The sequence below is a fragment of the Trypanosoma cruzi genome, genomic scaffold (assembly GCF_000209065.1).
Source record: "Trypanosoma cruzi strain CL Brener 1047053516765 genomic scaffold, whole genome shotgun sequence".
Classification (NCBI taxonomy): domain Eukaryota; phylum Euglenozoa; class Kinetoplastea; order Trypanosomatida; family Trypanosomatidae; genus Trypanosoma; species Trypanosoma cruzi.
The window spans coordinates 44,079-56,687 of NW_001849520.1; the positions used below are offsets into that span (position 1 = coordinate 44,079).

Below are 12,609 nucleotides of genomic sequence, written 5' to 3' on the forward strand. Positions count from 1 at the left end.
TCAATATGCCTTTATATAACTGTGCCTCCCAAAAAAACCGCTCCTTCTGTGTCTATTGGCGGCTCGTCCCGACGTTTACATATCAACCACTCACAGAGGAGTGGAATGAAAACTAAAAGAAAAAAAAAAAAAGAGGAAAAAAAAAGCAATCGCGCCGCAATGCAGCTGGGTCTTGTGGAGGAAAAAAAAAAAAAAAGACAGAGCCAAAATATATATATATATATATTTAAAAAGAATATGGTGGTGGTAATCCCAAATACCACCTACAGAGAGAAGCCCCTTCCCAGAGATTCATTCGCGGCATTTCCCTGCCGGCATATCCGTGTTGCATCTATGGACCTTAGCCCCCTCTTTTAGGTTTCTTATCTAGTTTTTCATGTAGCGGACGCGGTATTTTGTAGGCCATGGGATCGCGAGAACGGAGCAACACGGTTCCAGCCGATGAGCGTTCGTCACGATCACTCAAGGGTCGCAGTTTCTGTGACTGAATATCAACGCTTCTTGTCCTTCTCTTCTCACTATGGCACTTGGGTACACCGCCATCAAGCAAATTATCGTATAATGGGCCACAGGAAGCCACAACTGGAGAATAAGAAAGATTGGGTGGCTGCCCACCTACTGAACGCTCTCCTTGTGGCTTCTGGGGCCGAAGTGTCTCCTTCACCGCAGGAGTTACACTGCTCTGCAACATACGGTACGCCTGTACCGAAACACTTGGCTCTACAGGCGTCTGCAGAACGTTTAAAGAGGTCCTTAGAGGGTTCCCCGCAGTGTCCGTCGCTGCTGTTCTTGTTGTAGTAGTTGGTGGTGTTGCATGACCGGAGAAATCCCCACCCTCCCTCGACTGCAGAGAACTCTTTTTTTCTTCCTCTTCAATTGCTTGCTTTGCCTTTGCAAGGCGTTCGCGAGCAGCTTCTTCTAAGCGACGCACTTCGTGGTCCGTCAGAGATTCCGCCCGTCTCCAGTGCTGTGCTTCCCTCTCTCTGATATGCGCGAGATCGGCGATCTGGACACGAGCAGAGACAAGCTCCTCCCTAAGTGCTTCTAAACGATCTGCCTGCTGAAGATGCTTTTCTACCACCTGAATACGGGCCATATTTTTCATTTCACGTGCCCGCTGGTTCTTCTTTTCATGGGCCACCTCGTTTATCAGGCTGTCGTTCGCAGTATTGAGCTGTGCTGCAATTTCGGCCCGTTTCTTCTCAAAAAAAACATCTTCCTGCACCTCCGCCTCAGCCATTTGCTCGCGAATACCATGAATTTGTTGGCAAATTTCCTCTTCCTTTCCTTCCTGCTGAAAGGGCAGCTGAAGATCTTCCAACTTTCTTGCAATATTAGCCTCATTACATTTCCACTCAACGGGGTATGCATAATCGACAAATGCATGAAGCACACTGTATGGCCTAGACAGCTCTCCCTTAGGACACCTTTCATGCAGCTGGTAGGTTTCCGCAATGACTTTGTTGATGTCAATGGGGTGCACTTTGCTGAAGGCATCTAAAAGCTCTCGATGCTCATGTAATTTCATAAGTCTCTCACGAATATTCACCAGCCACCGTATATAAAAAAGAAAAAACCAAAGTGGTCTGTTAAAAAATGCGTGATCCATTACCTGTAACCATGCTGCAGAGGTAAGGATGTCAGTGTAGAGAGATTTCAGCGCCTCCCAAGCCCATTCTTCAACCATGACTCCACACTGCTCAAGGTAACTGTGAAGCTCTAAATCCTCTGTACGTAGCAGCTGATTCAGTAAAGATGTGAGTGCAACTGGATGCTTGGGGTAGTATTGGAAAAACTCCTGTCCCCAGTTGGACAAAACAACAAGTACGACCTCCACTGTCAATTGTATGTCGTCCCCATATAATTGCAAAAATGGATAAACAATCATGGGAAGAAAATGAATCACAGAAAACATTGGCACATGCCACGCCAAAATCGACAGGACTCTCTCCATGGCGGCTCGCATATTTTTGTTGGCCAGAGGAAATGGCTTCAAGAGCGAGGAAACGCATTTATGTATCCCTTTGCTAAAAAGCTGGGTGTACTGAGGCGCTGTAAAGCTTCGCTCTGGTAGCTCCAAAAGAAAACGCCAAATATGGGATCGGTACTTATCAGGAAACACTCCATAGCGCATCAGCAGGCGTTTCAAGTTTTGCACGTTGGCTGCTCGCGATGCCCTATCCAAAAATGGCCGCTGCGAGAGTTCCTTTTCCTTGTTCATCACGTCGGCCTCTAACTCTTCACTCTTCTTTCGCCCCTTGAGGGGCTCTACAAATTGGCTGTGGGAATCTTCACAAATGTGGCCGCCAACCGCTTTGTCCGCCGCATCAGCAGATGACCGCAGCAGATCCACCTTCGCCCATTTAGAAACTTGTTTGTTGCTCAACTGGATGGTAGGACGCGGAAGAGTGGTGTCCCCAATGTCGGTCTGCTCCCATTCTGTGGGGGCCGGCGCACGTGTGTACTCTCCCCTATGCAGAAAGGGATAAACCTGCCGTGGCAACGTCGGATTTGGGTCAACACCGTTCCATTTCGTTCTTCGCAGATAATACTGACGTGATGTGGGGAGATGAAAGAGAGACAAATGATTGCCACGTAGAAAGACACCAAATGACGGTCCTGATACGCTGAAAGATGAGGGACTTCGTCGTATAGCGCCAACGCAAGGCGCAGTCATTGCAAAGGACACGCTGTAATTCCTGACAAACAAAAAAACAATGGTACCGTCTGTTAGTTCACAGGCAAGAAGATCGTCGTTTATAATTGAGAGGGAACGCGCTGCCGCGGGTGCTGTAGAAATCTGAACACAACAAATAGAAGACAAATCGGAGGTATTCAAGAAACCGACAATTGCATCCGACATGCCGACAGCAACGTATGTTTGACACGCAGTTGCTGCACGGGGGCGCATCGCAATTGTGACAGCCTTTATTGGCACCAAAGCAACAGGGTCCCATTTTTTTACAACCCCAGAATATTCTACTGTCACAAGAAAGTTCATTTCCGCGTGCACGCTTAGAAACTCATGTACCATCTGTACTACCGTTATGTGACTATTCACTCGACACACCATCTGTGTGGCGTCCCACAGTACCAGTGCGTCTCGTGAAATGGTGGCCAGCCACGGAGTACCAAAGCCAACTGGTGCATGCATCATGTGAATCGCATAACGGTGCGGTGTCTTCTCTCGTCGAAGAATGCGGCTTGTATTGCAGTCTAACCAGATGAGAGTTAAATCTTCGGTCGCACAAACAAACAATGGATTAACACCATTGCCACAAAACGCCATGGATGCAACCGGATGCTCAAGCACCGCAAAGAGTTTCACGTCGTTCTTGCGAATGGAAAATACATACACAACCGCTTCACTAGTGCTCGCGTAAAATTTCGTCTCATCACTGGGGTCAAATGCAATATGAGTGAACCGCGCTGCTCCTCTGTCGACTAGAGTGACCTCTAAAATCTGCCCCGTCGACCTTGTCACTTTCCCTGTTGCCGTCGGCCACAGTGCCGCCGTCACGGTGTTCACATCCAGGGCCACGGACATGAGCCACCCACGCTCTCGAGGTCAGCACGGAGGTGTTGAGACCAAGTCTACAAATCACCCCCTCCAAAAAAAAAAAAAAAAAGCCCCGCAGGTGTCTTCCAGTGGCTGAGGGGTGTGATTCGAGTCACAAAGCGCTGCCCGACCACAGGGAGGAAAAAAGCAAAAGACAAAAGAAAAAATATATAAATTTATTTAATCAAAAGAAAATAACACAGAAAAGAAATTCCAACAGGGAAACACCGTAAAAGTAATCTTTTCCTCTTTTTTTTTTTTTTTTTTCTGCGGGTAAAAAGGAAAACCATTTCCTTTCGGGTTCAAATTGCGTCCATGCAAACAACAACACCGCGTGGTCTACCGTTTTTGTTGCTGTGAAAAAAAAGAAAAAGCAGGAGGGTTTGCCCAAAAAAAACAGCCACAATATCAGCACACGCCGCGATTTGTTGACGGTACCCCGGCAATTATGGCGACCATGCATGTTGGCAATGAATATGTACATGATATTCTTATATATCACATGTTTTCTTTGCTGTCTTTCATCGTTGTTGTGAAGCTGAGTGTCGTGAAAACCTTTTTTTTTTTTCCTCGCCAAACTTTTCCTGTTTCCCCCCTCCTTGTGCGGAGCGTATCTTCCCCTTTGGGCCTTGAAGAAAAAAGGAAAAAAGAGGGAGCACTCAGCGTGACACGGACTTTCTCGCACTGCGGGCTGAAGCTGCCGGTGCTGCGCTACTTCCATCCGCAAAAACAAATGATACGACGTTTTTCTTTTGTGACTCTTGCTTCGCGTGGCCGTGCACGACGCGCTTGTAGATGTTGGTGCAGCGGTTTTCATAGCAGTGCGGACACCACCGGATTGTGCCGGCGCAGTACTTGCAGGGGTTGAGGCAGACGAGACATTTTGGGAGGTGCGGGTAGGCGTTGCAGGTGGTGCGCTGGTACGCACATCCCGCCGCGTGCTCGATGGGTGCAGTCTTCTTCTTTCCTTTCGGCGGCGGGCGATACGTGTCTACGCCGCAGCCACACAATTCCTTTGGAGGCTCCTTCTTCTTCTTAGGTGGCCCCTCCGCTTCCTTCTTGGGCGGCATCGTGCCCCTCACACCGCTGTAAATATCGCTGCCGCCAAACAAGAGAAATACACAGAAACAACAGCTGCAACTCACACACACAAAAAAAAAAAAAAAAAAAAACATGAAAGAGGTGGAGAGTAAAAAAAAAACAAAAGTGTTAAAATAATTTCTTACAAAAAGTAAGACTCATACGTGGGAAAAAATCCCCAGAATCTTCATTATTTTATCAGATAACAAAATTTACTCGTTTAGTTTGTAGTCACTCGCACAGTCCACAGGAGCAAAAAAAAAAAACAAAAAAAAAAAAACGCTGCTCGTCAAGAACCCAGGTCCCCAAAGAAGCCATTTACACGCCGCCTTCGCTTCTCAAATGCAAAGTTTATCTTTTTTCGCTTCTCCTCCTTCAGCCATTTGGCAGCAGCAACACGTTCCCGCTTCTTTTGACGCTCCGTCTTGGGCTTCGCTTCCTCATCGCTGTGATCCCCGGCTTCCTCCTCCTCACGTCCGCGTTTGGCTGTTTTTGCATTCTTCATGCACCGCCCAGACTCCTTCTCCACCCCTTCCTCGTCATCCTCGTCATCATCGGTCTCCGACTCTGATGTTTCTGTCTCTTCTTCCTTTTCCCGCTCCCTTTCCATCTCCCTCAGTACCGCCAAGTGCCCCTTCTCAGTCTGCGATCGCAACTGATCCAATTCACGCTCATTCGACAAAAAGCGCACATCAACAAAATCGATAATGCTATCCGTGCCGCAGACCGCAAGCATCGCGGAGTCGTGGCTCAGTCGCATTCGGCTAATTCCCTCATTGCCTCGCTGGCGACGTACTGCCATATTGGCGTAACTGCCACTGCTCTTCCCACCAATAGAGTTGTTATGCGAGTAGGTAAAGTCCCTGGCGCTGAGTTGACACAGGTTGCGACGCACAGGGTACATCTGAATTACACGAACAAGACCGTCGCATGCTCCAGTAAGAATGATGTTGTGGTTAAACGTGCTATCGGGGTTGTTGAAAGAGATAATGCTTTCACATTCCGCCGGATGCCGGTCTAGGATATCATATGGTCGTCTCCAGGAACCAAACTTCCACACAGGAAGCCCGCCATTCGGGGTTCCGCACACAATGCTTGGGATAAAAGAACTCGTGTTGTTCCCTGTGTTGTTTACAAACGCAAAGCAGCTCAACTCATCCTTCCTCTTCTCACTGTAATCACGGATTTTGCCCCCACGCAAATCAAACACGCCGATACAGGTATCACCGCTGCTAGAGACAAGCTCCCGAATATCAGAAAAGTAGATCATCTGCGAGACGTAATCACCGTGTTCATGGTAACGGAATGCCGGCGTCCGCTGACGCATGTCCCATATAGCAATCATACCATCATCATCACCTGAGGCCAACAAATTCACATCACATACATTTATTGCAGAGATGCCAAACTTGTGGGGATTCTTATTCCTTTTCTTTATTTTCATAGTTTCTCTTTTCGATGAACTACTATTAACATTTTTCCTTTGATTGGTGCCTGGGGTCATCTTTTTCGTTGCGGTCCCGTCTCCTATATGAAGTGCAATTTGTTCCGCCACGCAGTCCAAAACACTGATAGTACGATCACTGCTTGCCGTCACGAGATAATTACCATCTTCTGTAAACTCCATGGCGGAAACACAACCCCTGGGATGCATACGGATATTGTACGGGTTTGTTTCTTGAAAGCCGTCACCCTTGAAGTACTGCTGCGTGATTGGCCGCCGCCTCGTCTCCGTTGCGCGGTACTCGTGCACCTCCACTTCCCCCGTCACAAGACCCGCGGCAAAAATTGGCAACTGCGGATGCATCGCAAGATCAATCACTGCGGCGCTGGTGAGCAGAGAGGGTGGCACTGCGGCCGCAGAGCCGTCGCCAAACAGGAAGTCATTTTCACCACTCGTGGTAGTGTCGGTGTTGTCAAGATCCATTCAGTCTCACCTTTCTTACGTTCGTGTGCGTTCACCCACTCACCCCTCCTCTCTTCCATCGTGTGTGCCGCAGCGGCAGGGCAAAAAAAAAAAAAAAAAAAAAAAAAACAGACGAAGATAAGTCATCGCAGGCAACAGTACTTCAAACAGAAGCGGGAGGGGAGTTCAAAGTGGCCGGGCGGTTCAAAGTGAGGGGAAGGGATGCATAAGTCCAACACGAGAGCGTTCCCCACCACTCTCCCTCCGTTTTCAACCCCCTTTGGAAGCACCGTTGGTTACTCAAGCACATTCCAAGGTGTCTTTTAAAAGCTAAACAAAAACAACATCATAAAAAAAACAACAATATTCATCCAGACAGAAGCCAGTCGTGTCCTCCTGAACAAATTTCATGTCAACGATGGGAAAGATAACCGCGACAAAGAAGAACAGGCGGCAAAACATTCCAGCAAAAAGACACGTAGGCAAATTCAAGGAAAAAAAAAAATCAACCAAACAAGCAAACAAGCTAAAAAAAAAAAAAAAGCATTTCTAAATCAAATAAAACACAATCACACCCAATTCAATACGCCGCAAGTTTTCATGAACAGTCAGTGGTGTGTGTGTGTTTGTTTGTGGTGGGGAAAGTCCGTGCCACGCAGCTCCCACAACCAAAATGCTGGATTAAGCTGCGGAGCAAAAAAACAACAACAACTAAAAACAAGTAATGAAACAAAAAATTGACAAGTAAACCGGAGCCAGTTAAATAGCAGGGCAATAAAAACGCACGGCATGGAAAGGAAAACATTAACAATCAAAAAAAAAAAAAAAAAGGAGAAGAGACCTCACCGCCAACCCCTTAACAAAAAAAGCAGACATGATTCGTTCGTAAGTGTTAAACTCTGTCCACTCCCTCATCCCTATCCTACACTGTACGTCTGCGCATGCCTTTATACAGAGACGTAGGATGTGTAGCTGTCTCTCTCCTCACCATAAAGATGGCCTTTCCATGATTGAGAAATCTGTGTCTCAAATTGGTCTGCATCCAAAAACTCTGCAATCCTTTTCGTTACTTGTCCCTTGTTCTTATCTTCCGCAAAGAACCAGTGCCCGCCTGCCACTGACACAACTTCAGAACCATCAGTTTCTCCCTTCGCCTCAATGTATTTAATCCATTCGTGTGAATGCAGCATTATTGGCTTCTCCGTACCGTAAAGAAATAAAACAGGGACGCTAATGGGAATAAAAAAACGTCTTGAGCTTGGTAACAAGCGTGAAATCCAAAAAATCCAGTATCGGAGATAAATCCATCCATTCAAAGGATCCACCTCAACGAAATTCAGTGATGCCTCGTCATCGTGTGACGGGGCCGTGGGTGGGTGAATTCCATTCTGAGTGGTTATAGAATTGGATGTGTTTTTGCTGGCTGAGCCATTTGTCTTTTGCGTCCTTGCGGATCGGTACCGATAATGGGTGTAGTGAATACCGCTGGCAGTGGGGTGTGGCGGGAGTGTGTACAACCGTCTGCTCTTTGCGTAGTAAAATTGACTTGGATAGAAAGATGCTGCCAGGGTACTTACATCTTGCTTTTGTTCGGAGTCACCGCCAAAAACAGTAAAACGTAAGAGCGCATTGAAAACATCAAGAAATCGCGTTGGTTTTCGAGAAACATCAACTGTGCTCTTTTGCGCACAAATCGGCACCATAAGCACTTCTTCCTCCCCGTCCGTGTCATTTCCCAAAGCAGAAAGGTGACGTGTATACTTGTAAGACGGCCAACGTGCAATCTGTAGAATAAAACGCAAAATCCCCTTCCCAACACTTGTGGGAATTATGAGAAAGGCAGCAATGACGATTGCATGGCATATGAAAATATGTACACATCTCCACCAGTGAGCCCAAATGCGACCCCCAACGCCATCGTCGCATTCGCCACCCTTCGTTAGCAGCGGATCCGAGATGTCCCCGCCAACGTCCAGCATCACAACTCGTGAGAAAAAGTATGGTCGTGAGAGCAAGAATTCGTGGGCGATAATGCATCCCCAATCGTGTACAACAAGCAAGGGTCTTTCGAGCGGACGATGCTCCATCACCCGCAAGAAGGGCAATTTCAAAAAAATCGACAAGATCCTCAAATGAATACCCCATTCGTGGAATGCGCAGAAAATCCATTTTCGAAGACAACGAACCTTTTTCCGCCGCCTCTTCCTTCTTCCGGCTTCTCTTCACTCTCTGCACCTGAGGCGACATACGGTCAAACCCAGGAAGAGTAATCCCAACGAGGCGATAGCGTGGTGCCAATGCACTCATGATATTGTCACGAAATACTTCCGACGTATCCGGCCATCCCGAAAGAAAAACAACAGTGCGGCCCCTACAATTTCCAGAGACACGAATGTTCATGGGGCAACCTCTGCTACAAATTCCCGGTCGTTCCCAAAATTTTGGCCCAAAATGTTTTAACAAATTTGTACTCGTGCCCGCCTGTATTTCCCCTTTGGAAGTGTATAAGAGAAACAAATGTTACTCTTGTTTCTTCGTGCTGCGGTCCTGTCGATGTGTATTGAAGCCGGGCAGGAATAAAACAAAAATGCGCTATAAGCTAAAATACAGCAGGAAACCCACCAAAAACAGGTGTCCAAAGAACGATGCCAATCCAAAGAATAAAAATGGATAAAGAGACAAGGAGGGGGTGGGAAAAAAAAGGAAGAGAAAGAAAAAACGTGAGATAAAGAGGTCGTACGTGCCGCCTCTTGCCTTACTCACTGCCCCCGAACTATTTTTTTTTTTCTTTCCTGCTCCTTCTTCGCTCCCTTTTTAAAGCACTGAGCGCCGGTCTCTCTGTCCCCTCCCCTGACGTTGAAGGTTACGAACAAACCGTGCGTGTCGCACTAGGAGAGCGTGGAATCGCCGTGTGGGCGGGTGTGTTTCCACTCCTCTTTCCTCTTCTCCTTCCACTTGAATAGAAACAACAGAGCAAAAAAGGAAAAAAAGAGAAAAAAAAACAGAGGAAAAAAAAGGCAATTTCATTTCTCCAGCAACAAGCACATATATATATGCCCCCTCAAAAAAAGGCACATAAATACATGCACAGACGCTGCTCCCCCTTCCGTCCAAGACGATGACAACGGCAGCAGAACAAGAAAGTCTCCAGAAAGAAAGAGCGGGAGCAGCACACCTCCACGCACACACACGCACTCAATCACTCACTCCGAAACGGAGGTCTAGAGGCAAACATACAGTTACCAATTAAGCATATATAAATAAAGCAGAGAATGAAAAAGACGGGTGCAAGCACCAAACTCATGCATGAAGGCGAAAAAAATGAGAGAGAAAGGGGAGGAAAACAACCGAGAAAGATAACAGACGCACAAACCGTTTGTTTTTCTCCGCATGAAAGCAATAATAAAAAATAAAAAATAAAAAAAAGTAAAATGACACACACACATGACTCCCCACACACACCACCAATTCATTTTCTTTCATTTCTTTTTTTCTCCCTTTTTTTTTTTTTTTTTTTTTAGACTTCCTCCTCTCACTTAATGAAGACTGGATTCCTTCTTTTAAGGACACCGATGCATGCGGAGTTGTTTTATGCCCGACCCGCCTTTTTTCCATCCCTCCTCCTCCTCCTCCTCATCATCATCATCATCATTTTACGACAAAGTAAGGGAAAAGAAAAAAACAAGAAAAAAGAAAAAGAACCGTAACAACGAGAAGAAAATAATAACAAATGATGGAAAAATTAAAGAAAAAAAAAAAAAAAAAGAGAGAACCGGAAAGAAAAGCAGATCAAACACATCCCGATGAGGGGTGGGGGTGCATTAACACCACATCCCTTGATTGCCTCCCCCTTCTCACTCCATTTCCCGCCCCCTCTCCCCGTGGAATAAAAGCCACCACATTTTCATTCAATTCCCCCTTCTTTTATTTTTATTTATTATCCAAAAAAAGAAAAAAAAAAAAAAAAAAGAAAACGAAAAAATGAAAAAATGAAAGTGAATTGCCATGAGGGTCAAAATCTCCCGTTTTCCCTCCCCTTTCGTACGCCCACGGCCACCGACCCCTCAAAGTGCAGGACGCAAGTCGGAAATGTGCCTCACATTTATTTATACGTGACCCCCATCAAAATAAAAGAAACAACAAACAAACAAACAAACAACAGAAAAAACAAAACAAAACAAAAAACAAAGAGCTGGACGCACCAAAACCACAAAATATCTCAAGTCCCCTTTTCTCAGCATTGTACTCCTTTTTATTCCTTACATTTTCCTTTCCTCCTATAAATTCCTCAGTATTGTCATCCCCCTTTCCTGAGCCAAACAACCGGCCTGTTGTCGCTCCGTAGGAATGGTGGGGATGCCGATTTCTGTGTTGATTAACGGAAAGAGAATGATCAGCAGGCCTTTGTACATACACAGCACGGCTTCCGCGCCAAGCTCATATACAAAAAAAAAAAAAAAAAAAAAAAAAAAGAGTTTTTTTGTTTTTGTTTTTAAGAAAAGAAAACAACATGGGTTGCAAAAATGAAAAGAAAAAAGTGCAGGAAACGCCAAAAAAACACAGGAAAAAAAGCAACACCGCTCTTTCCCATCTTCCCCCCCATATAAAAAAAAGATAATTACATTGCTCTTTTTTTGTCCTATTTCTTTTTTTTTTTTTTTCCCTATCTTTATCATCTTTTTTTTCCCTTTTTTTTTTTGGGAATAAGTAAAATGACACACACACACACACACCACCACTTCATTTTCTTTCTTTTCTTTTTTTCTCCTTTTTTTTTTTTTTAGACTTCCTCCTCTCACTCAATGAAGACCGGATTCCTTCTTTTAAGAGCACCGATGCATGCGGAGTTCTTTTATGCCCGACCCGCCTTTTTTCCATCCCTCCTCCTCCCCATCATCATCATTTTACGACAAAATAAAGGAAAAGAAAAAAAAAAGAAAAATAACCGTAACAACGAGAAGAAAAAAATAACAAATGATGGAAAAATAAAAGAAGAAAAGAAAGAAAGAAAGAACCGGAAAGAAAAGCAGATCAAACACATCCCGAGGAGGGGGTGGGTGTGCATTGACACCGCATCCCTTGATTGCCTCTCCTTCTCACTCCATTTCCCGCCCCTCTCCCCGTGGAATAAAAACCACCACATTTTCATTCAATTGCCCCCTTCATCTTTTATTTTTTATTTATTTTTCTCGCTGCATTTCAATAAAAAAAGTAAAAAAAAAAAAAAAAGAACCTCTTTCGGGAAGCCAACAACAGCACATTACCGATGCAACCACAACACCCAAGGGAGAGGAGGGGACGCCCACCTATCCACACGCACACACAAATATTTCGCAGATGAAACATGTGTAGCGCCAGCAGGAGTCCACGGACGAAAAATTAAAAAAGGTGAAAAACAAAAGTAAAAAAAAAAAAAAAAACAGAAAAAATGAAAGTGAATTGCCATGAGGGTCAAAATCTCCCGTTTTCCCTCCCCTTTCGTACGCCCACGGCCACCGACCCCTCAAAGTGCAGGACGCAAGTCGGACATGTGCCTCACATTTATTTATACGTGACCCCCATCAAAATAAAAGAAAAAACAAAACAAAACAAAAAACAAAATATCTCAAGTCCCCTTTTCTCAGCATTGTACTTCTTTTTATTTCTTACATTTTCCCTTCCTCCTATAAATTCCTCATTATTTGTCATCCCCCTTTCCCTGAGCCAAACAACCGGCCTGTTGTCGCTCCGTTAGGAATGGTGGGGATGCTGATTTCTGTTTTGATTAACGGAAAGAGAATGATCACAGCAGGACCTTTGTACATACACAGCACCGTGTACATTCTTTCCTTCCCTCAAACACACACACGCACGCACAAGCATATACAAATAATTTTTTTTAAAAGTGTTTCTTTAAAGAAAAAACAAAAAACAAAATGGGTTGCAAAAATGAAAAAAGTGCAGGAAACGGCCAACAACCATAAAAACGACAAATGGGAAAAATTTGAATGGCAACGCAACACCGCTCTTTCCCATCATTTCCCCCCCCCCCCACCTCCCCATACAAAAAAAGATATGTATAATG

At 45.2% G+C, this 12,609-nt stretch overlaps 4 protein-coding genes across 4 annotated transcripts, besides 25 other annotated features; all 4 read right to left on the minus strand.

The window, feature by feature from the left end:
- Positions 1-9,915: part of a sequence feature (areas merged during assembly that could not be assigned to a particular haplotype. This can correspond to areas where the two haplotypes were merged or to regions with more than two copies in the genome that were merged during assembly.) that runs on past the window's edge.
- Positions 115-145: a microsatellite.
- Positions 206-233: a sequence feature (AT_rich).
- On the minus strand, positions 341-3,547 carry Tc00.1047053508307.120 (hypothetical protein, conserved; the record flags this gene model as incomplete). The annotated part of the gene is made up of 1 exon (XM_812042.1): positions 341-3,547. One exon carries the CDS (start codon positions 3,545-3,547, stop codon positions 341-343), a length of 3,207 nt encoding a protein of 1,068 aa, XP_817135.1.
- Positions 3,721-3,744: a sequence feature (AT_rich).
- On the minus strand, positions 4,219-4,734 carry Tc00.1047053508307.125 (hypothetical protein, conserved; the record flags this gene model as incomplete). The annotated part of the gene is made up of 1 exon (XM_812054.1): positions 4,219-4,734. One exon carries the CDS (start codon positions 4,732-4,734, stop codon positions 4,219-4,221), a length of 516 nt encoding a protein of 171 aa, XP_817147.1.
- Positions 4,711-4,731: a microsatellite.
- Positions 4,894-4,919: a microsatellite.
- Positions 4,929-6,566, minus strand: Tc00.1047053508307.130 (hypothetical protein, conserved; the record flags this gene model as incomplete). The annotated part of the gene is made up of 1 exon (XM_812043.1): positions 4,929-6,566. One exon carries the CDS (start codon positions 6,564-6,566, stop codon positions 4,929-4,931), a length of 1,638 nt encoding a protein of 545 aa, XP_817136.1.
- Positions 5,157-5,253: a sequence feature (CT-rich).
- Positions 6,649-6,674: a microsatellite.
- Positions 7,493-8,632, minus strand: Tc00.1047053508307.134 (hypothetical protein, conserved; the record flags this gene model as incomplete). Its single annotated transcript, XM_812051.1, has 1 exon — positions 7,493-8,632. The coding sequence occupies one exon, from the start codon at positions 8,630-8,632 to the stop codon at positions 7,493-7,495; it is 1,140 nt and encodes a 379-aa protein (XP_817144.1).
- Positions 9,521-9,561: a sequence feature (A-rich).
- Positions 9,916-11,277: a sequence feature (haploid, non-Esmeraldo-like haplotype).
- Positions 9,944-9,971: a sequence feature (AT_rich).
- Positions 10,018-10,064: a sequence feature (T-rich).
- Positions 10,206-10,329: a sequence feature (A-rich).
- Positions 10,489-10,535: a microsatellite.
- Positions 10,684-10,734: a microsatellite.
- Positions 10,991-11,017: a microsatellite.
- Positions 11,175-11,244: a sequence feature (T-rich).
- Positions 11,278-12,609: part of a sequence feature (haploid, Esmeraldo-like haplotype) that runs on past the window's edge.
- Positions 11,289-11,327: a sequence feature (T-rich).
- Positions 11,457-11,531: a sequence feature (A-rich).
- Positions 11,534-11,570: a microsatellite.
- Positions 11,713-11,733: a sequence feature (AT_rich).
- Positions 11,747-11,774: a sequence feature (AT_rich).
- Positions 11,937-11,974: a microsatellite.
- Positions 12,108-12,148: a sequence feature (A-rich).